The sequence below is a fragment of the Lutjanus erythropterus genome, chromosome 15, assembly GCF_056507025.1.
Source record: "Lutjanus erythropterus isolate fLutEry1 chromosome 15, fLutEry1.hap2, whole genome shotgun sequence".
NCBI classification, from domain to species: Eukaryota; Metazoa; Chordata; class Actinopteri; order Lutjaniformes; family Lutjanidae; genus Lutjanus; species Lutjanus erythropterus.
The window spans coordinates 7,177,033-7,201,958 of NC_139331.1; the positions used below are offsets into that span (position 1 = coordinate 7,177,033).

At 41.4% G+C, this 24,926-nt stretch overlaps 1 protein-coding gene across 1 annotated transcript in view; it reads left to right on the forward strand.

The window, feature by feature from the left end:
• The window catches only part of tnfrsf21 (tumor necrosis factor receptor superfamily, member 21), a 69,687-nt gene that overhangs the window by 34,110 nt on the left and 10,651 nt on the right, over positions 1–24,926 (forward strand). The window contains exon 4 of the mRNA XM_084737672.1: positions 13,366–13,631. Coding sequence (XP_084593798.1) covers positions 13,366–13,631 — 266 coding nt within the window. The remainder of the gene's footprint in view (positions 1–13,365; positions 13,632–24,926) is intronic.

Sequence of the window (24,926 nt, forward strand, 5' to 3'; positions counted from 1 at the left end):
CACCCTCCCCTTCCAAGTGTGTCGGAGAAACTATGGTGGTCGTGCAAAATGCAAACGACTGTATCTAGGGCTAATTTTTGGTGTATCCGTTCTGGGCAACTATAGAAACATGGCAGTTCAACGTGCCGGCCTCCATGGAAGAGGACCTACTCCCGCTGAAGATATATATATTCTAAGGTAACGAAAAACACAACAATTTTTATTTTCAGGTGATTATACACTACTGAAAGCATACTTATGAGTATTATATTTCAGTCCTACCATATTCTGCCAATAGATCCTCTTAAATCTTACACACTGGACCTTTAAATTTACATATAATATTCGCTAAAAAACTTTCTTTTGTGCTGACCTCAGTTTCTTATTGTTTTCAATAGGAATAACTTGCTGATTCCAGTGTTTAACACCCAAAGCACTAGAAACTTTCAGTAGTTACTTTGCAACAGACATAGCCATGACAACTTCTTCCCTCCGTATGACTCTCTATTAAGTTTTATTGGGCTTACGGAAAACACAAAGCAATTAGTGTCACAACAGAAGTCATTATCAGCTGGCCTGCCAAACAGGATGAGTCACTTTCACACACACACACACACACATAATGAGGAAAGGAAATGATACTTTTGTGTTACTTTCCAACACAACAAATGTTAACATTATGTCTCATTATGTACTGTAAAACATGCAGAAATAACACTGGCCTCTAGTGACGCACCTTCAGGATAGCTAACAGTTTGTCCCCTCCAGGCAGCTGTATCATGCTTTATATGACAGTTTGACAAAATACGTCAGATCAAATAAATACCAGCAACTTACAGCCAGTAGCCTAGCTGCTGTTTGACATTTGAGGAGTTTTTTTTGGTTTGGAGAGCTCAGGGACAAGTGCACACACACACACGCACACACAGAAATAAACACACTTCGTCTCACTGTTTCACCATGCAAACACATGGATACATCCGAAGGCTGACATACTGAATCATCACGAGACTTATATAGGTCATTTAAGCGTGGTCAGCCAGCAGCGAGGCATGCAGAGCGGGGGGGATTCTCTTCTGTCGCTGTGCGTTGTGGATGAGAGTCGACAGGCTCTCGCAGCCCAGAAGGCCTGCACGCGAGGTCGTCCGCGTCCCTCTGGGACTCACGCGAGTTTATTAATCTTGAGCAGGAGAAGAGGATTGTGTCTGTTTTTTTTTTTCCACGTGTCCTTTACCTCAGAGTTTTTAAAACCATTTTGAGTCACTTTGAAAAATGAGGTCAAAAAAACTGTTTTTCACTCATACAAATGGTCAGTTTACACTCTACTAAAACCACAAAGGGTTCTTAGGCTCTCCCCCATAGGAGAACCCTTTCTGGTTTGTGATAGAGCCTTATATAAAGGTTCAATTTGGAACCTTTCAGAAATGCTATCTAGAAAGGATTATACTGAGAACCATCTGTGAAAAGTTTCACCCAGAACAGAGAATCTTCTATGGTGTAATGGTTCCACCCAAAACCCTCTCTGGGGGCTCTATCAAGAACCATTCCACCTTCTAAGGGTGCTAACACGAATCCACCAAGGGGGTTCTACCAAGAACTTTTTTATGTTCTAAGGATTTTATCCAGGGGTTCTACTGAGAACCAATTTATACTCTAAGGGTTTTGTCTTGAACCCACCAAGGGGGTTCTACCAAGAACCTTTCTTTATTCCAAGGGTTTTATCTTGAACACAATCAGGGGGTTTGTCAGGGAGCGTTTTTGTATTCCAAGGGATTTATCTAGAACCCACCCAAGTGGTTCTACCAAGAACCTTTTTGCATTACAAGGGTTTTATCTTGAACGCACCCATGGGTTCTACCAAGAACCCTTTTGTATTCCAAAGGTTTTATCTAGACCACACTCAAGAGGATCTACCCGGAACATTTTTATATTCCAAAGATTTTATCTAGAACCCACCAAGGGGGTTCTACAGAGAACCTTTTCATGTTGCAATGATTTTGTTTTTTTTCCAAAAAGGGTTCTCTGGATAAAAAAAAAAGGGTTCTTAATGCAACCCTTAGTCTTACAAAGAACCCCCGTCAAACCCTTTCTTCAGAAAAGGGTTCTTCAGAAGCAAATAGTTCTACATAGAACCTTTGCCCCTTTGGAACATTTCCTTTAAGAGTGTAGGATCAGGGCTCTGCTTTGGGGTTATTGAGTTTTAGGGTAAGGGTTAATGGTGAGGTTAGTTTAGGTTTATGACTTGGGTTGAGGGTTAAACTAATAATTAGGTTTAGCTTTAGGTTGAGGTTGAGGTTAACCCTACGGTGGTCGGGTTTGGAGGTGTGTGTTGTGTGTCAGAGTGTCTGCAGAAGCATGTGTGCAGGCTTCACATGTCTATTTATACTTGCCTCTCGGCATGTGTGCACTCGCATTTCTCTGTGTGTATACATTTGTACACGTGAGTTTGTCTACGTGTGTGTCGAGCCATGAATTACGACCACTGGCTTTCATCCATTTAATCTCCCTCTCTCAGCCTGGATTTATGCACTTAGCATGTTTGCTACACCAAACATTAATCGGGGATCAACCTGATGCTTATCAAAAGGGGTGGAATTAATTCTGTATTGATGCTCTGCAAGTGTAATGGCTCTGGAGTACAGAGAGGTTCATTGGGAAAAATATGGGTTGGTGAATTCACAGAATCAATAAAAAATGCCATTTTAATGAATGTTTTGTGGAAATTTTGTTTAAAATTTTGGATTTAGCTATCAAAAAGAACACTGGTGGAAAACAAAAACCTAGAACAAGGGCTGGTATGACTGAAATGAACTAACTTAGAAACAGAAAATACTAAAAACAAAAAGTTCAGTGCTATAAATTGTATTCCACTGTTTTGCATCACATTTTTTCATATGTTGCTTTGTTACTGGCAGAGTCTGCCATTCCTACAAGGCGATTTAAATTGTGTATCTACTTGTGCACAGGGGATTTTACAGGGAACAATGCATATAGTTGAAGACAAAAAACATCTGTATTTCACATGATGCTAAAGAACATTTGATCAAAAGTTTAGTATTATCGTGTCAGAATAGATGTTGACTGTCTTTTTCTGTCTCCTTCCTTTGAGTGCATTATAAACACAAGTTTCTCTTCTGTTGCATTAAGCGGGACAAAAGGACATTCGCTTGTAGTGACTACACACTATGCATGTATTAAGAAATGAAAACGGAAAACCTGTATCGATCAAAAACTCAAAAAAAAAAAAAGGATAAATAAAATCATAATAAAAAGAGTTATGTTTGCCCTTGTTTACAGTTCAAGGTCAACCGTTTTACAGATGTCTGTTTTGTAATGGAGGCTTATGGGTAAAATGCTTTTTGGGCCGTGAGGAAAAATTGTAAGCAAGCCTAAGACGGACGATTCTGTTCGGTGATATTCCCTCTCAAACTAATGCGCTGGAACATGATATTGACGTGGGAATTCACCAACCTATTAAACAACACGCGTATCGTGTGCACCCGGCGAAACGCGCCATTATGCAGCAGGAGGTTAAGTATCTCCTTGACCACGGTTTCGCCGTCCCGAGCTGTAGCTCGTGGAGCTCTCCTTCGCTTCTCGTGCCCAAATCTGATCAGACCCCGCGTTTTTGTAATGACTACCGCAAGGTTAATGCCGTCACAAAACCAGACTCGTTCCCGCTACCCCGAATGGATGACTGCGTCGACCGTGTGGGTTCTGCCAAATACGTCACGAAATTAGATCTCCTTAAGGGGTATTGGCAGGTCCCACTCACTAGACGCGCATCTCAAATCAGCGCCTTTGTCACTCCTGATCATTTTTTACAGTACACGGTCATGCCATTCGGGTTGCGAAACGCACCAGCCACTTTTCAGCGGCTGATGAACACTGTCCTTTGTGGGGTCAGGAACTGTGAGGTCTACCTCGATGACATAGTGGCCTATTCATCGACGTGGACTGAACACGTGAAAACACTTCGTGAGATTTTTGACCGTTTGTGTGCCGCCTCTTTGACGCTCAACCTGACCAAATGCGAGTTTGGTAAGGCTGTTGTCACCTACCTAGGTAAGAGAGTAGGGCAAGGCCAAGTTTGCCCTGTTATGGCCAAGGTAAGGGCCATCGTTGATTTTCCGGCTCCCCAGACGCGCCGCGAGCTCCGCCGTTTTTTGGGGATGGCCGGGTACTACCGGGCGTTTTGTAAAAATTTTTCTGATGTTGTTGCTCCGCTCACCAGCTTAGCAAGTCCCAAATCCCTGTTTAAGTGGTCAGAAACATGTCAAGCGGCCTTTGAAGCTGCCAAAGCTCTCCTCTGCAGCGCTCCTGTGCTCGCGGCGCCAAACTTCACGCGCCCCTTTAAGTTGGAGGTGGACGCCAGCACGCTCAGTGCGGGCGCGGTGCTCCTGCAGGAGGATGAGCAGGGCGTCGATCATCCGGTCTGCTACTTTTCTAAAAAGTTCAAAAAACACCAGTTGCACTACAGCACTATTGAAAAAGAAGCATTGGCTTTGTTGTTGGCTTTACAACATTTTGAAGTGTACCTTGGGTCCAGCTCCACGCCAACCGTCGTGTTCTCTGACCACAACCCTCTTGTGTTTTTGACCCGGATGCAGAACAGTAATCAACGCCTAATGCGCTGGTCGTTGTTGCTTCAGGACTTTAGTGTTGAGATCCCTTATAAGAAGGGACTAGAGAACATCATTGCTGATACCCTGTCTAGAGCTCATTGAATCGCACATTTACTGTAGGGGGGTAAATGTCCGACTTTTAGGTAGGGGGGTGTTATGACCCTGTGGGTCATTTGTGAATTTGTTCTTGTTTTTTTCTTTTGCTATAGTGTCTCCTCTCCCTAGTGTGTGTGTGTGTGTGTGTGTGTGTGTGTGTGTTGCTGCTCCAGTGTGAATTGGGAACAGGTGGCGCTGGATGATGATGATGATGATGATGACGACGATTGCTGCCGCGCGATTGGTCAGGGGGCGGAGCCCTAGGCCTACATGAGCGCCGACGGCCTGCATTCTCCCTCTCCCCAGCCTCCACACCCCAAAGAACCGCCAGCACGGTGTTACGAGTTGTTCAGTTTTGGTAGCCTTTGTAGATCAGTAGATGACTGTAGTAGCTTCGAGTAACTTGTTGATAGCACTGTGAGCATATTTCGAGTAAGCCTCGAACCCTTGAAACCTTTTGTAAATATGTGTAAATAGCAGGGCAGTTTAGTAGGGGGGGAGCAGCCTTTATTTTGTGAACCTGTTTTCTCCTGTTTATGTTTTTGTTAGGAGATCAGGTTAGTATTTTGTCATTCTTTTCCCTTTTGTTTTCGTTAGGTAAGTTTAGGGTTTTTCTTAGATTGTTTTGTTTATTGTTTTGGCCTGTGTTTCCCCCTGAAGCAAAATAAAAACTGCTCCCTTTTTGAACCTGTAAACGTGGTTGCTGGCCTTCTTTGGTGTGGGAAGACGGAGGGAGCGCATTATCTGTTGTGTCCAGGGTTCCCCTAGACCGGGGCATAACACCGGTTCATTCATTAAAAATTGTTGAAGAGTGGAAATGAAGCTCTCTCACTTGTTAGCTTGTTAGCTTAGCTCAGTTGCTAACGTGACGTCCAGATGGATTCAAAGAAGTATTCAACTCCCGTCTCATAACTGTGTAGAGGCTGACTTGGGATTTGTGAAATTCACGTGGGATGGGAGTCAATTTCACTATTGATCATGGAACGGGGACGGGACAGGAAAAAAAGTCAATGGGAACGTGCAGGAGTGGGAATCATAATGACAATAGATCAGTTATTTGCAGGAGATTGACTGTGGATTGATGGGAACGGGATGGGACGGGAGCCATTTTTCCGGGTTTGGGATGGGACAGGAATGAAAATCTACTCCCATGTCACGCTGTACAGCGAACTATTCCTCTTATACTCTGACACAGGAGGATGAATTAAACTGAGGTGCTTCCTTCCTGTAATTTGGACTCTCTGGCTCTGGATCTAAATAGGTGAGAGATGTGGTGGAGGTCAGCACAACCTGAATAAATGGAATAATGATTTATTTAATATGGTCTGAACAGCTTTCATCAAGATCTATGTAGAGTCTAGATACTGTAGATTATTCAATTGAAGGACCAGGAAAAGAAGGTCAGGTGGTAGATAAAACACCTTGAGGCAACACACAAAACCCATTCAGGTAATTAGGTTAAGAGACGCCTCCTGACCTAATTATTCATGTTCATCACCACCATCCTACTTCTTAAATACTTGAGAGCCTGTCACATCACACCCTCTGATGAGACTTTTTTCATGCCACATGCATATCAATCACTCATCATTATAACGTTTCTGTGTCACCAATTGAAGCGTTTATACAGGAGCACGCATGGATATCAGCCTTTCCTGTCACTCAAAGCAACTGAGCGCTATATTTTTGCTTGACAAACAGATGAGTCAGCATTTATATTTCCAGCCAAGTCACTGTCAAGTCACGTAACAGTCAGGGAGGAAGTGGAGCAGAGAGTGTGTGTGAACAGGCAGCAGAACGTCTGAGGGGGAGAGCTGCTCCTGAAAAATCAGTATTCATGGCTGAGGAGAAACACCGAGCGGCGATGTGTTTGTGTCACCAGGGAGATCGTGAAGTGCAATGTGTGAGGCTATTTGAAATGCATGTATTCACTGTGACACACGAACGGTTACATTTCTTAGAGTTGTTCTGCATTGATAATTTGAAAAAGCTATACTCTAATTAGACATCATCATCATCATCATCATCATCACCCTAATGACACACTAATAAGACATTACAAGTTGGACAAAAAGTAGAAAAGATATTTTTCTTATTTGACAGTAGTTGTACCCCAATCAGACACTATACACTATTAAATATATGTATATATTTCTAAATCAAATTAGACCAAAAAAAGAAATAATATTTATGAGATAGTATTAGACCCTTGAGATCATTAGATCCTTATTATATTTCATTATACTAGGGACACATTTCACGTTAGTTTACAGTTCAGTCCTGTGTAATGTGTCCCTAATTATCATCTCATAAAATGTCTAATGAGTGTGGGAAATAATGCACTTTAGTTTACAGTGCAGTTCTGTTGTAATGTGTTTCAGATTACCCTCTAAGAAAGTCTAATGAGGGTCTAATAAACAGTCTAGCACAGAAGATGTTATTTAAAATTTTTGTCTCTTTTGACACAAAGTACAGCTTGTTAAGTGTGATTGGTTTGCTGTAAAATGAAATGCGACTAAAGCATCTTAGCTTAAATGCATTGCAAATCCATGGTAACTTGCTCCAGTAATCAGATACAACTCTGACAGCTGCCTGCACAGTTCAGACTAGTTGACTAAACAAAACCAATCCAGGTCATGTGTGTTTCTCTAAAAAACCACAGCTGTTCCTAACTTTCCTTAGAGGCTGCTTTCTGTCCACTTTGCTATAGAAGTGCTGGCAGGAAGAAGAAAAGCGGAACAGTGTCGACATATGCTAATCTGCTTCAACTGCTCAGGAGACAGAGATCTTTTGGAGTATACAGGACACATAGATAGTAGAATTAGCAGACAGAGCCACTGGGAAGTCACCCATTGGTTTGGGGACGACCTTTCTGAAGCCTCAAGTTTGGCATAACAAGGGTTGCTGTCTTGGTGCTTGGTTTTGACTCGTCCATCAGCAGAAATTGATCTGAGTTTCAGGAGGCTCTGTTGGAAACCGGAAATACAAGGCAACTTCCTGTTCACCATCCTTCTTGTACTACAACTAAACAGTACACTAAATTATGATTCTGTAAACATTTAAAGCAAGAAATAGGCAATTAATGATTGAATCCTGACATATTTGATCAGCACTGTCTAGACTGACAGTTTAATCTGAGTTTTGTCAAAGGATTTACTAATAAGAACTTGTTAGCCCCGCCCTAAACCATACCTTGCTTTATCATCTATTTTACTCTAAATAGGACAATAATTTACAAAATGAAGATCATGCTTAACAGAAGAAGACTTGAAATTAGCAACTGAGACCATAAATTCATTAGGAAACTGTTTGCTGAAGTCATAAAGTGAGAGGTTGGTCTTTTTCTCTTGAGACTCCATACAATCTGACTTCTATTTGCAACTAGTGGAGTTTCTCCCTGCTGGCCATTAGAAAGAATGCAGGTTTAAGGTATTTTTGCTTTATATTTGGCCTCATTTTTTAGACCCTCTGCTCTGTCTGCTTATTCTACTGTCTATGGCGACCATCAGCGACACTGTGATAGCATCTGCAGTCTTCTATGCAGGGGTCTGCTGGGGTTGTGGAAGCACAGAGAGGGACAGAAAATGACTCAATAGAGTGGTTAAGAGGGCTAGCTCTGTCCTGGACTGCCCTCTAGATTCCACAGAGGAGGTGGGTGAGAGTAGCCCAGCTGACGTCAATCACGGACAATACCTCTCACCCCCCCTGTCTTGGGAGTTTAAGCGGCTCCTTTATCTGGGAAGTATATGCTAACAAGCAATCAGTGTTTCTAAATGAATCAATAACTGTATAATGCTGCACTCACATGCTCCTTGGATGGTCCCATTTACCAAGTTGCGAGGTTGTTATTCTGACTTTAAGATGTGGAAAAATATGATTGCTATACAAAACGTAGGGTTGTTGTTGTACTTGTTATATCTGGGTGAGGGGTCGGCTCATGACTCTTTATCATTTTACAAAGTAGATGTGAGCTAAATGCAAAACATGAATTAATAAAAAGTTATCAAGTGACCATTTATTGTTCGCCATGTTCCTGTTTGTATGAGGCCAACAGACAACATCTCGGCAAGTTGTGAGGCAAAATTTTTTCAGCCATTGTTCCAACGTTTCTTGGGGATTTTCCGATCGGGAACTAATTTTTCCTGTTATTCTGACACCAAATGAAAACAGGGGAAGTACTGAAGTGGTTCCAAAACCAACCATCATGCAGTGTTGGCATGGATCAGGGATCAGAATAATGCTACAAAAGATATGTGTTTATAGGTGTCAGGGAGAATAACAGCTAAAGTCAGAGTAATTTCTTATGTCAGCTGCCATCATGCCAAAGCCTTAGTAGGTAGTGGTCTGTGTAGTGAATGCCACATAACTCTCATTGACATAGTTGCACCTGGATGGAGTGAATATTTTTTGACAGATGGATGCAATCAGTTTCCAGTGGCTCTTGGTTACATTTATGCTTTCAATAGTGGATAGCTCTCTGACCCACCCAAGAGTCATTATTACTGGGTTCCATTTATCTCTGAAGTTGGAGCTGGGAATGACACCACACCCAAGTTAACAGCCTTCCAGTACAGCACGACAGAAGACCAAGATGCCTCCAGGAAAACTTTTGCTTTTTTGCTTGCTCTTTTGCCATTTCGCAGTATTTTGCACAAACAAACACTTTAGCAACATGTCTATAAATGCAAAAAACAGAACTGATCATGAATATTAAAGCTGGTACAGAGAGCAGCCATGTTGGATTTTGAGATCTGGGCTCAACAAATACTGATCAGTCAATCCGACTTAATCTGACTGACTGGGAACTTGGATATCCTGCCTTTCCAGTTCAAATGAGTTCAAGTTCAAGAGCACATGAGATATGAACCTCCTATAAATAAGGAACTTGCTCTGTCAAAAGAACTGTGGTCCAAAACAACAGCAGAAAACCAAAATATTATAGCTTTCCATACAGATTTATGAGCACAACTGGACAGATATTTATTGTCCTCTGATAGTCAACAGTTCCTCATAGAAAGACTGTCATAACAAGAGATTTGAGAGTTACATGCAGGCTTCCTTGATGGCCATGTTCTGGTATTGCTTCAGTTATACTTAGCTGGTATGAGCACCAGATGAATTACAACAAGTGTAGACAGGTCTATCATCCAGAATGCTTAGCAGCAAGTTGTAAAGTATTTCTTTTAACCGCTGTACATACAGTCTGTGACCTCTTGTACTGGTTACAAAATGTAGCACTTGCGATTCCATGTGACTTTTGTTTACAAGCTGTGGTTTTCTTTGAAAGCTGGCGGTGTGAACAAAATGTAATCTAAAAAGGAAACATGCTAATAATTCATGTAGCACTGGGAATGTTGAGCTGTCTTATTGTATGTGGTGGAACGTTGCTTGAGAGATTCAAATCTCCGAACGCTGAACTGCGATCGATGAGAACAAGATCCAACCTGACGTGTTTGGTGTAATCACCAAAAGCTTTTGAGAATCAAATCCTGCAGTGGCTCAACAGCCGTCTGCAGGATGAATGACTCTGTGAATTCCAGCACTTCCAGCCACACAGTGGGTGTGTGTCTACATACTGTACTAAAATAAGAAGACTGCCCCAGCTGACCCAGGGAGATCCAAAACTGATGGCATGACATGCTGTCTATTGCATCACCCCGTGTGTGCGTTTGTGTGTGTGTGCGTGTGTGTGTATGCAATCCTGAGCATGTGTGTGGAAAGTTGAAGTCTTGGTTAAGAGGTGGATCTGTTGCAGTGCATGGATTCTTTGAGCTCCTTCAGTGCCACTGGCCTCATGACTTAGTTGGACAGCATGATAGGGAAAGCATCATGTTGCAGAACTGCTGCAGACAAGCTTTATGTCTGAAAGTGCCTGGAAGGGATCTTTGCAATCATACAAATACCTCCCAGGGAAATTTTAAAAGTAAATATAGGTTACCCAGATTTGTTGCACTGGTACCAAAATGTGGAATTTTTCCACAGTGGTACTTTGAACCAAATATTAACATTCATCATGCTCTCGATGATGATGCTAACATGCTGATGTTAAGCAGGTACAGTGTAGGTACAATGTATCATGGTCACCCTTTAGTGTGTTAACATGCTAATAATTGCTAAGCAGCACTAAACACAGTACAGCTGAATAGCAAGTTTATTATGACCTAATTTGGGAAGTAAATGAAAAAGTTAAGGAGAACATAAACATCTGCACCATAGTTCATGACAATGCATTCAGTAAATGTCAAGATGTTGCATTCAGAGCTAGCAGAAAAGTTAGTCATCAAAGTCGGTAGGATACATGCTCTGGGCACCGTGGATATATGTATCAAACTTTATTGTAGTCCATCCAGTAGGTCTGTTCTGGTTTCCTGGCATCACCACATTAATTAGTCTGGAATAGGACTGGGGCGATTTGTTGACGTAATCAACGTCACCAATAGGGATGTCCTGATACAACTTTTTCACTTCTGATATGATACCGGTATTGCAGCCTTGAGTATTGGCCGATACCAATATCGATCCGATACGATATCAGCACGAATCATACATACTTTTATTACTTATTTTGTAGTGTGGAATGTTAGAAAAGGCTTGATCAAGTGATGTTACTCAAACAGAGTAGAATAGTCAGCAACCAGAGTCACCTATGGATAGAAGTGCTGGAGCGGAAAATGGACTGCTTATTGGAGCGCTTATATCAGAGATTTTAGATACAGAAAAATAAAATCCGATACTCGTTTTTTGGCTGATATCGGACCGATATCAATATCAGATCGGGACACCCCTAGTCACCGATTACGAAAATGCATTGACTTGCATATCGCTATAAACTTCTGCGCCCAGTCAGAGCATGGATTCACCGGGGTAACAGGCTGCAGGGAGCCTCACCCGGATCATCTAAAGTGTGGTCGTATTTTAGACAGAGATGCAACAGTTTGGCGGTGTTTAGCTCCACAAACTGGATGTGACTTATCACAGCAGGATAACTGCTCTGTCTGTATTCTCCAGAAGTTTCTTCATCATCCCCGTGTTAAAAGTGATGTCTGCACTGCTGCTGTTAACTTCATGTGTCTGTTTTGTGTCTTTATGTTTCTGTTTTTCAGGATTTTGATTTAATAAAATATTGAAACGTTAATGAGAAAAGGTTTTGATATCTATTTTAAGTAAATTAATTGTTTAATAGTTGAATAATACAAAAAATAATCACTTTTTAGCTCTGATTTCCAAGGGGCGTTATCAACACACAGACCAGAGTGCCTCTGGATGATTTGGATAGACAAAATATGATGTACAACGAATCAGAGCAGTGAAAGGTGAGGTAGTGGTTCTTTTCCATTCTCAAGCAGGGCACAGATCAGTGACAGCCTGGTTGCGATCTTTCTGGTATTACACCTAAATGCTACACTGAGATATGTTTCTGAGGAGAAAACAGGCAATGCTGTAACATTAATCTTATTATATATTTGATGAGTAATGAGTGTCCAGTTTGACTATTTGATCTGTGTTTCGTGATGCATTGTGCTGAGTGGACCAGTTGAGTGGACACAGCTGGATAGACCAACTCAGAGCAGCAAAACATGTGACATGTGACTTTTCATCATATAGAACCCTCCCTATGTTTAATACACGGTAGTAGTTGACCTGACCGAGTCCAAGGTTGATGGAATTCTGTCTGAATGGAAAGTGAAAAAGTGAAATTCATGTGGTTGCCAGGCTACTGTTCCAGACCTTTGACTGACAAAATTGGAGCAGCAGAGGCAAGGATAGCTTGACTTTTAGTCTCTAATATGTGTCCAGACCCAATATTACCAAGATGTATGTAGCTCCACTGACTTTATTGTTCAGTCTTTCGACATTGACCTATTTAGTAAAGTGATTCAAACACTTTTGCTCCAGTTTGTAACAAGTTTTCTTTTAATATGTTTAAAGTCTCCAAGCCCAAGCCACAACAAATCAAGGATGTCTTTTGAGTTATTTTTCAATTTTGTCATTCAGAGTCATAGAGAACATTATACAACTGTTTTCATAAGCTGAGTCATAGTTTATCTAGAAAAATGATTGTGACATCTAAAATTTCTAGGAGTGACCCTGTAAAGCCAGCATGTCAAACTCACTAGCTTGGACAAGGCTGGCTCCTTGTGATTGGGTGAGACAAATCAACTATTCCTGATTCTAGCTTGGAGTTGACAGATTTCCAAAGACTTTCACAACTATGAATGTTGTTTATAACAACTTCTAATAAGTTAAAGCTGCTTAAAACCTGACTAATTTTGAGATGGAGGTTGCAACTGTGTTCATCACAGGAGACAGACCAATGCACACATATCATTCAATGACATAGCAGTGGCATAAGCTGTCATATACACTCCATGTAGATGTTCGGTGTAATTGACAGGAAGAAAACAATGGTGTATTGTGTTGAGTATAGCATGAGGGCTCCATTAGTTGGAAATGAGGCAAATTGTTTGCTGCTGCATCCTGTTAGTTAGCACAGCTTACTGCTACTGCCCCACATTTTTAAATTAAGCGGAAATCCAGCAATCATCTGAGTCTCATTTTCTTTCTTTTTTATTTTAAATGGCTGATTAGTGGTGAAGCAAATGATCACAAGCCCTCTTCTTTCATCTTGAAGCTCTAACATTTTTTTCTCTCTTTCTCTGCTCAGGAGTGGATATCCTGAAGCTGGTGGCGGCTCAGGTGGGCACCCAGTGGATAGACATCTATCAGTCGCTGGCCAACGCCACGGAGAGGGAGGTGGCCGCCTTCTCCAATGGCTACTCGTCGGATCACGAGCGGGCCTACGCCGCGCTGCAGCACTGGACCATCCGGGACAGCGACGCCAACCTGGCTAAGCTGATCAACGCCCTGCACCGGCAGCGCCGCATCGACGTGGTGGAGAAGATCCGCTATGTCATGGAGGACAACCCACAGGTAGGCCGGGTGGACGTGTGGGCTAGAACTACCGCTTTGCCCTGGTTAGAATCGGGTTATCATGTTTATTCAGAAGCATAGTAGCATGAAAATATCTGTGACCTTTCTTCGCTTCACATCTTTGCCATCTTCATTTCTGTCAACATCCCTGGCAAAAGCTGTAGTACACACTGTTCTTTGCATCTCTCTCCCACTGAAATCTAATCTGTGAGGAAAGCTGTCCTGTGTTAGGAGCCAATCCCTGTGGTTCAGCAGCATTCCTCACATTAAAGCAACAGCTCACTTTGGGAGACTGATTTGATGTTTAAACAGTAATTAGACTGCTGCAGCTTCTCTCTGCACTACAGAGTTGTGGAAAATGCTTGTTGGGACGAGTGAGTTAGTAAGGGGGGAAGTGGTGTGTGTGATCAGACTTTTGTCTGTTTGAGGCCAGAGAGGTACAGTTTCCAAGTCTCCAAAGAGGTACTGTGACATCATCAACTAGGGCAAGACCAGTGTGGGCAGCATCATGCAGACTTCAAACACTAGATGGCAGCAGAGTGGGGCATTTTTACCTGTTCATTTTGTAATTGACCCTTCCTAGGTACCGCCCCGTTTGAAACCCTGATCAGCCTTCTCCTGTCCTGACTCTTGCATGTGCTAGATTTGTACATATTAAAATGAAAACTAGGGTTTGGAAATGGTTAAAATACATTACTAAGAGACCTGTAACAATGACATATATATATAATAATGTCCTGTATTAGCTATAGTTAGCAATGTTGACTGGCTTGCTAACAAGCTAGCTAATTTACATCAGTCGTTTGCTAGCTAGTTAGCTAATATTTTGCTCTGTAGCAAAACCCTAGTTAACTAGCAAGCTAATCTACATCAATCATTAGCTAGCTAGTTAGGTAGTGTTTTGCTAACATTAGCTAACTTAAGATGTGGCTTTATGTATGTCACTTTTACAGGTATCCCAGCATCATCTTTTTTTCAACTTCATAACTCATATAGACAAGCCTAGTACATAGCATATCTAGTTGCAAGAAACAGGAAAGGAGAAAGTCAACACAGAAGTCAGCACAGAAGAGGATTTAGGATGGGTCAATTATTCCATTGACTGAGATATATAAAAAATTGAAATTGAGACTTTTTAGATACAAATTAAATATCCGTTAAATCAAAGTATTTCATTACATTTATGTAAAGGTATTGGAGTATAATGATGTGACAAAACTAGCCTTATTATCAGAGTGAATAGCAGTTTTGTTCCACATTTTTAATTCAGCCTTAAATTGTGTTTCTGTTAGCTGATTTCCTCTTGTTATTTTGTTTTTTTTTTTCCCCAACAATCATAGGTAAGTGAGTGTATACATCCAGACATCACAATTTTCATTTGAGATGGAGGCTGAAGTAGCTCTTGCTAGGAGGAGTTAACCATTTTCACATTGATCAAATAAATAGTTTTATTATAATTATTATTATGATTATTTACAGTCTTTAAGCAAAACACCAGACCTTACATTTTGTCCCCAGAAGGCGAAAACACATTTGTGTCTCCATAACATGAATAAATCATGTCCACACAAACATACACACAGGCAGAAAACCACAAACACAGGGGACACAGAGGACACACAGAATCCTTCATCACCATTTACTTTTCTCCTTCCTACTCTCCTTTAGCTTCCCAGTGATGCGTATCAAATGAGCGCCCTTTACTGCACTCTCCAAGGTCAGTGCTGCACAGTTACAGCCTTGTTCTGGTTTTAAAGACACTTGACTCTTGAGGCGTCTGTTGGACAGTAATTTGGCCTTTCGTCACAGTTTAATAATGAGACATCATGTGCGTCAGTAGTTTTTTTTTCGTACTGGATTGATTGTGGATAAGATGGCAGATGATAAAATTGTTTGCTGAGGGGGAGGCATGGTGATTGCAGAGAATTCGGTGGATTAAATGGACCACAGGAACTGGGAGTAGTTCTGTTGGAACAATGTAAGGATGAGATTCACCCTTGATTAACCGGATTTAAGAAGGACAGACACTATATGGCTAAAAGTATGTCGACACACAATAAGGAAACGGTTTTCCCAATTTGCTAGCCCTAACACTGGAGCACTCCGGGGCTGGATTTTGAGCCCCCGTCTGTACAGCCAAGACTATGTATCCACTTTAAACAACACCATCATCAAGTTTGCTGACGACACTGCTTTTGTGGTGGGCCACAAATCATAGATTACAATGCCAGGACAACCATCTATGCCTGAATTCCAGCAAGACTAAGGACATGGTAGTGGATTTTGGAAAGAAGCATGGTATTAAGAGATCCCCAGTAGACAGGGTAGACAGCTATAAGTACCAAGGTGTCCACATCATCGTGGGCCTTACCTGGACCCTACATACTGACTTAGTAGAGACAAAGGGAAGCCAGTTGCACCTCAGATGCTTGATACTTCTACTTCCGCACCATCAGGAGCGTCCTAACAGGAATGCCATGACAAGAGTAATGCCATGACAATCATGAAGGATCTCTGCTCCCTGCTGTGGTACAGCGGCCAGCACTGAGAGGCTGAGGAAGAGCGTCTGGCTATTATGATCCTAAATGAGGTCAGTGGTGGGATTACATTTCATTGCGATAAACTTGCCCTGACCTCGACCCCATCCAACACCTTTGGAATAAACTGGAGCAACAACTGCAAATCAGGCTTTTTTGCCCAGCATCAAGTTCCAAAGTCTGGTGGAAAGCCTTCCCAGAGGAGTGGAGGCACCAGATTACCAACCCTGACCATTTTTTATTACATGTAGAAGTCAAGTTGACGTCTTACAGAATTGACAAAATGTTTTAATCAGCATAGTTGTGATGTCGTTATAATGTGCTTGAGCAGTATTCCTGCCTTTTTTGAACCAGGAAGTGAGACAGGGGTCCTTAGGGTATAGATAACCCTTTTTTGACTGATTAAAGCATTTTATTTTAATTAAAATCTGACAAAGTTGACTGAAATCTGGGACACAACTTTTAAGGACCAGCATTTTCATAAAAAAAGATGATTATAATAGGACAGTTTTATACCTATGTTATCAGTTGGTGTTGTTTTAGATTTTGAAAACTTTTAACACATTTTTAAATTGTTTAAAGCTGTGAATTCTTGTCTGGGACGGGGTGTTTTCTGGCGCAGAGCAAGTTTAGAAATTAAGAAAAAAATTAAAGCAAATCAAAATCAGTTCTTAAGGAATAAGTTTTCATCAACAAAGTGGGATTAGAGTGTCAGGACAAATCATGTCCTACCAAAAGACTAAAAATTATTAACCACAATTGTCAAGAATGAGTATTATATTGATTCTACCCTCTACCACACTCTGAGATGCTCAATATATGCACCGTTAGATGCTTCAAAAACTGGCAACACAACAGATTTAAGAAAGGTATGAAGAGTGTCAGCGTGTCCGTTACATAACAGCAGCGCATGACGTTGACATTCGGACACATTCACTGTATCGACAGCATTCCCATCGGAACAACAGAGTGTCAGATGTCTGATGGATGTTTCTATTTTTATCTCTGCTGCTGCGTGAGAGTTGAAGCCAGACATGCAGAATGACGGATGTTGTTTTCTTTCTTTCCACTCCCGTTTCTGTTCCTTCTCACTGTGAACTATCAGGCATCCTCTGAGTTTGCAAAGCAAACAGTCGGATAAAAAAATGCAACCTTGAATAGGTGCGATCACCACAATGCTATTGATCAATATCCAGATAGAAAAATGTTTATTCAATACCAAAAGCTCTGCTAACATATGAAGTGTATGTGACAGGAAATATGAACTTTTTATTATGCACTTAAAAGGAATAAAATGTACTCTGAATAACGGAGTAAGTATTAACTAGTCAACTTCAGTAAAGCAAAAAAATGCATGTTTCATTCATGCATTAAATGAATGTTTAATAGAGATACTGCTGTGCCTGTTTTGCTTTGCTGGCCCGGGCGTCAGTATGTACAAATAACTGATTAAGGAGCAACCATGCTGTTTCATTTCGATAAGTCTCCTGTGTGTGGCTAATGGATGCATGATGTCAGAGACTGCAGCACACAGAGCTGCTGTACTCGGGGAGGAGTGAAAAACAGAAGGAATCAGTGAAGGGGAAAGATGGGGATGTGGATTTTTTTTGTTTGCTGTTCTGTCTTTTCTGTTTATCAACACAAAGCTGAGTCACGTATGTGTGTGCATGTCCTTCAAAAATCAGAAAAGGACTCAAAGGGCAAAGATATAATAGACCACCGCAAAAGCAGCTGCAGGAAAAATCATATTTGCTACTGGTGTGAATGGGTCAATGCTAGCTTCATGATCCATCTTACTACAAATGTTTCCAGCCTTTCCTCACCAGAAAAACAGCTGTATGGGTTATTATTGTCCAAATTTATGTTTATTGTTGTGCGATGAGCTTTACTTTCACCCATGGTTCGTATCCCGTGTGAAACCAAAATTAAAGTTCTAAAAGATACTACAATGAGGTTTTAACTGATGTCTCTATATGACCTGCATAAAGCCAACGAGACCATCTGTGAAAAGATTGGCTGTTTCTGTGTGGTTGTTCTTAATGACTGCCACCATGTCGGATTCTCCTTAAAATCAGACTAAATTAGTCGGTGTTTACATTTTCACAAGCAAAGTCCCAGTAAGTAGTGGATTAGCCAGTTAAAATGAAGAGTAGATTTTTTTTTTTTTTGCGTAATTTCGTATTTTGTGGTTATGGCAGTGGGAATACTACCGCTTTTGTCCACAGGAGCCTCTAAGATCAACAAATTTTGAAAGTTCCTTGTAGTGACTTTAAGTTGCATCATATCATGTGACTTAACACCATGTAATTTTGTTGTTTAAACCTAACCAAACTATGGCTATTTCACAATGTCAGCCACGAGTGTCATGTGACTTATGTAACATACTAAAGGTCTGGTGCTGCCTGTTGTTTGTACTCTAGTCTGTCGTTTAGGTATGAGGACATGCCAACTCATGAAACTGACCAGTTTTGATTTTTGGTATATCCTCAAAAGGAAACACCAAGCAGGGAGTGATGATAATAACCCCACAGAATGTCGACTCAGTCTCCACAGGTGGATGTTTGGGTTGGGTTGGCCAGTATCCTAGCATGCAGTTTGCAGTAACTAGGATGGCCAAAACTTTTGTGATTTGAGAGCCTGGTAGCGTTGTAAGACAAGCCGGTCTTCTTGCTCTCAAATCAACTGGCTGGTCAAAATCCATGGACATCTTAAAGAGAACAGTGGTATATATGCAAGATGTAGAATTCCGAACATCAGATATAGTCTGGTACAAGTTTCATCTATTTACTGGCCAGTAAAGTTACACTACCACTGCCTCTGTGTTCAAAATGCCAAAAAACAAGTTCAGAGTCATTGTACTCTGTGTTGGGAAAGGCCTCTTGACAACAATGGCCAAGTATTTTACCAGTGGGTGACAGTCTGTGATGAATGTTCAAAACTGTTTAGTATCCTCTCTATTTGAAAAAAGCTTAATTCTCTTAATGGTCTAAAGCACAAAGAAGCAACACTGCTGCATTCTGTTGATGGGATTGCTGAGCAGTCCCAGTGACACACCAATTACTTAGCCAAGTGCTGAGAGTTCTGGCATTAAAAATGTAATTTAATAGTGTTTTTGAACAAGAAGTGCCAAGCTTCAAGATGGCCAGTGACCAACAGCTGAAGGCCGTCAGCCTCTAAGTTATTAGTCTGTGCTGATGTGTGAGGGTAAGCACTGACGAGGCTGGCTGTCCAATCTTTGTTGTAGAAATATTCATTGCAGCAAAGCCTAGGCTGGAGTGTATGGTTGGACCATGTCCTGGATGTGGAATGGGCCTTAGCCCTTCAAAGCATGGTAGGCAAGTACCAATGTCTTGAATTGGATTTGAGCAGCCACTGGTAGCCAGTGCAGAGTGCGGAGGAGTGGAGCTGCTTGGGTGAAGAACGGAGATATCCTCCTAATGCTGAATGATGCTGAGGATGAATCTGCCAGTTGTCACAGTGATATTGGCAGCAAAGGATAGCTGGTCACCCAATGTCACACTCAGGTTCCTTGCCAGTCAGACTTGGGGACACCACAGAGTCCTCACTTGGAATAAAGAGGTCATGGATGGGAGATGCCTCCCCTGGAAGCAAGAGCAGATCAGTCTTGACTAATTGGGTATCAATCGATTCAGGTATCAACTGAAGAAAAACAGTACTAAGGTGTGCTAATAAATGCTTCAAAAACACTGCAATCATGGCTCCAAACAGGAATGATTATGGAGAAGAGATCAGATCAGGTGGAGAATATTTTGAGCAGCTGTATTGAAAATGAAGCAGACGGCAGCGAACTTGTGGTCGTGTTGGTGAAGAACCAGTGAAGTCTCAACAGCAGATGCTACCACCAAATGGCACAAAACAGCTAGGTGGTACTTGGAAAGTTCAATATTTTCTGTGGTCTTGTCCAGGTTCAGTTTTGGGTGGTTTTCCGACAGCCACTAAAAGATGTCAGCCAGACACTCAGATCTCTGCTGCCGCCTGGTTTTCAAACCAGGTGAAAGACAGGATTAGTTGAGTGTCATCTGCATAGCTGTGGTAAAAAAAATTCATACAAGTCAATCAGGTTTGAGCATGCTTTGTTTGCATGCAAGTAGACAGTTCGAGTGGACAGGAAAAGAGGAGGACTCATTGGCAGTAACACAATCTTGGCACCCATTATCTATTCTCTGAGGTCTACGTAGCTTTTTATTAGCTTTTATAAAATTAACAATCCAATATGTCTTTTTAGTGATTAGCATCCAACTCCATTCTTGGGTCTCAAATTTCTAAATGGACTGTAATCAATGACTTGCACATAGAAGAAGTTGTCTTGGCCTGGATATCCAGTGGCTACACCCAGAAGCCCTGAAACATTTGCAGCTGGTCCCAAAGGCTAGATTGTCTGACAGCTATTTATCGAGATATTTCATTCTTGTCAAAATCAGTGGACTGACAGACATACTGACTGACCAACACTGACACAGTTCAACCCATGGTGCTGGCATGGCTGGAAGAAGATGAGTCAGGAAGACACAGATGAATGAAGATAATTTGTTTAGAGAAATGCACTTTTTAGGGCTGAAGTGGAGACAATTGTGGGACTGTTTTGACCTTTTGGGTTCCATTTTGAACACTTGTATGTAGATAAAATTGGAAATGACATATCAAGTAATGCTTGCAAAGACACCTATTAAATTAAAATGTAGTCTATGACATGAGCATGTCAAAAATCAACTTTTTGTTACATGCATTATGCAATTACACATATTAGTTTTTTAAAGAAATGCGGTCTGGTTTTCAGTGATTAGATTATTCACAGGAGACACACAAAGCAAGAGACAAGCAGACAGAGAGACATTATCTTCCTCCTACTCTGTTTCCTTCCTCTTTCTCTTCTGGACTTTCTGAATGCACAAAAAAACTACAACATACAGGAGTCATTTTCCCTTCCTGCCACAATGAGGAACAATCAAATGCAATTTCTTCCCTAACTGGGTGTTAATGACTTCGGTCCCATTAGACGCCTTTCAGTTCCTTCCATAACGAGCCCCACAAGATAATGAAATGAAACCACATCCAGTACTTTCTTGGGAAAAGGACAAAGATTTCCCAGAAACTGCACTGATTATTTTGAAGGTAATTCAGAAGGATTTTCTGCAAATGTTTGTGAGTCTATTTGACATTAAGTGTGTTTTAATGCAGTCTGGGAGCAAGCTAATCCATCGAAGATCTACTTTAAATGTCAAAGATGATTTACAAATAAAGGCAGAACATATTGTACCACGATATCATGGAGTTTCTGACAGTGGGATTGATGCTGTGGGCTGACTTGATACACTCTTAGAAATAAGGGTTCCAAAAGGGTTCTTCTTGGAGGGCCAAGGCTCTACCTAGAACCTTTGTGTGAACAATACTTTTCATCCAAGGAACCCTTTTTGGAAGACAGAGTTCTTCGAGATTGTTGAAATGCTTGAAGAACTCTCTGGTCAGGGATTGTTTGTACCATAATATAAAAGGGTTCTCAGTAGATGACCTTGGTAGGTTCTAGATAAAACCCTTGGAGTATAAAAAGGTTCCTGGTAGAATGGTCTGTTCTAGAAAAAAGATTCCAGGTAAAATCCACTGAGTGTGTTCTAGATAAAACCCTTAGAATCTAAAATTTCTCAGTAGAACCCTCAGTTGGATTCTAGATAATACACTTGGAGTATAAAAAGATTTCCAGTAGAACACCCTGAGTGTGTTCCAGGATAAAACCATTGGAATCTTGGAAGGTTCTCAGTAGAACCATCTTTATGGCTTCTTGATAAAACCCTTGGAAGTTAAAAGGGTTCTTGGTAGAGCCCGCTTGGTGGGTTCTAGATAAACGCCTTGGAGTATAAAAAGGCTCCTGGTAGATCATCCTAAGTGTGTTTTAGATAAAACCCTAGGAAATTAAAAAAGTTATCAGCAAAACCCCCTTGGTGTGTTCTAGATAAAACCCTTGGAATCTAAAAAGGTTCCCAGTAGAACACCCTGAGGGTGATTGAGATATGACCCTTGGAATCTTCAAAGGTTCTCAGTAGAGCCCTGTTTATGGGTACTAGATAAAACCCTTAGAATTTTAAAAGGGTTCTTTGTTGCACCCCTTGGGTGGGTTCTAGATAAACCCTTGAAATACAAACAAGTTCTTAGTTGAACCCCTGGGTAGGTTCTCCTTATTCCCATAGAACATGGAATGGTTCTGGATAGAACCCCCAGAGAGGGTTCTGGCTGGAGCCAGTACATCATAGAAGGGCTCTCTGTAGAACCTCTCATAGGGGGTTCTGGATCAGATGTTTCACAGATGGTTCTAGGTATAATTCCTTATGATGGGTTCTGGGTAGAACTCTCTGAAAGGGTTCCAAGTGGAACCTCTATTAAAGATTCTGCTGGGAACCAAAACGGGTTCTCCTATTGGTCCAAGCTGAAGAACCCTTTATGGTTCTAGTTAGCACCTTTATTTCTAACTGTGTATATCTTAGCTGCATCTTAGTTAACAGCTCGTCTGTTTTGGGAGTAATTACAGCTGAGTGAGATTCTTCGCTGTAACATTTTTTGATCTAATTAATCAAAATATCCCCAGTGTGCCTGTCTGTCCCCTGTGCCCTTCATACTGCAGCAATCTGCCAACTCTGCCAGTGAGGCGAGCTGGCTCCGTCTGTATGTGTGTGTTCATATGAGTGTTGGGCTCATCCCCAGCAGGGCCTTGTGTTGTGCTGACAGGAGTAGTCAGTAACCCAGCCTGTTCACACACACTCACACGCAGCAGCAGCAGCCTTCTGGAACAGCAGTTCTGTTCTTCCTCGCCGTGACCCCGGCGCTCCAGCTCCGTCCTCGGTAGCTCAGCCCGGCACAGAGCTGTTCCAGGCCGCCAGCCTAAGGAAATCAGATTCCATGTGGTCTGAGGGGTTCTCAGACGGAGTGGCAGCCGTACACAAAGTGCTCTACCTGGGTGGGCAGAAGGGACAGGGCTTTTCATATAGACTTGCAGTGGGCTGGTAATGTTGTATGGCAGTGATTATAGCGTCAGTGTAACCACACCTCTGTCAAAAACATTATGCCTCACAGGCCGCCAATCCCCTAAATTTGGTGGCCAAAGTACATTTTTGGTGGCCCCAAATGTAAACTTAAGTAAGAAAAATACAGGAAAGGAAATTAAGCACATCTTAACACAGCCTTCCCTAACTGTGACACGTGTTTGTCCACTTTTCCCATGAATTTTGGTGTGCTGTTTTCCAAAGGCAATGTATACAATGAAAAATGAGCTAGACTTGTCAAGATGGTGGACCCAAATGCCGTTGGGGTGAAGCAGAAAGTGTACAAAATGTGTTTTAATAAAGCAACAGAATATGCAAAAAGCTTAGTTGCAAGGCCGGCAGATCAAAACTAGAGTCAGAGATGAACAAATCCAGCAAGGGAAAATGAGGAAGACAAAGTCCAAAAACCCAAGTCTGAAGTACAACAAAGGTCTGAAACACAGGGATGACAAAAAGGACAACAAAGTGACACAAAAACAGAGAAAAACAAGGACTAAATAGACAAGGAACTAATGAGACACGGGTGAAACAAATGGTGATCAAAAAGGGCAGGAAAAGGATAAAGACAGGATGTAAAGTCAAGACACATAAGGGAGGACCCACACTACAAAATAAAACAGGAAACGACCAGATTAATCCCAACATTGTGACAAGACTTCTGAGAAAACTCTGGTACAATCTGTCCTTACATGTCCCTCACATTCTAGCTTCTATTCACTCCTAAATTTTCATTGTGGTTTATTTTTTTCATCCTTTGTCTTTTGTGTTTCTGGTTCTTCTGCAAGGATTGTGTTAGCAGTTTTAGCAGCCTTAATAAACCCAGACTTCAGTAGCCCCAACATAGTGGTAGTGAGCTGGCAATGAGTACCAGGGATATTTGTGGAACTGTAATTCTGTTTTGGCAAAGTCATCAGTATGGGAATAAAACCTGGTGGTCACATGGACTATTTGGTGGCCACAGAGTAGCTTGTTGTGACCACAGGCCTTTGGGCCATTAACCATGGCCTGTGGCCCTAGCCTTTGCCCTAATATAATGGAGCTGTCAGCACTGAAAGTTGACGCTGACAAAAATTATTTTTAAAAATCAGCAACAACTTGTGTGTAAAGAAGCAATGTCCTTACTAGGGTTGGGCGACTGATATATTACCTGTTGGTTGTTTTTTTTTTGTTTTTTTTGGGAGGATGATTTTTGGTCAATATTGAACATCTTATTTCACTAATGTGATGGTCTGCAGACCAAATTAAGGATTCATTTTGACCAAAATTATTGTTGGTGATTGTTAGGATTTGTCGTGTTTTTCTGTCGAGTTTGAATGAAGTATGTTTTATGAGTCAGTTGAGCTTGTCTCAGTTCCGTAAAGAGAGAAACTTGAATTCAGAAGGTGTAAGTTGTATTTATCTGTTTAATATAGAAAATAGGTGTTCATTCCTTCATACTTTGTTTATTGTTTAAATTTTAATATATCACACAACCCCAGTCCACACAGTTTGACATTATCTCAAATCCTCAAATATCAAGCCAAAACTACCTGCACGGACAGACGTCAATACATGAAAATGTTTTTTGTAGTTTGGGCTTTCTGGCTGGTTAAAGTTTAGAGAAGTGTGCTCGCCACTGTCACTTCAAAGTAAATATGTAGCTGTACTGTCCAGTGTTCTTGAGAAAGCCAGTGAACTTCCAGCAGATTCTGCTGAAAAGCTCCCAG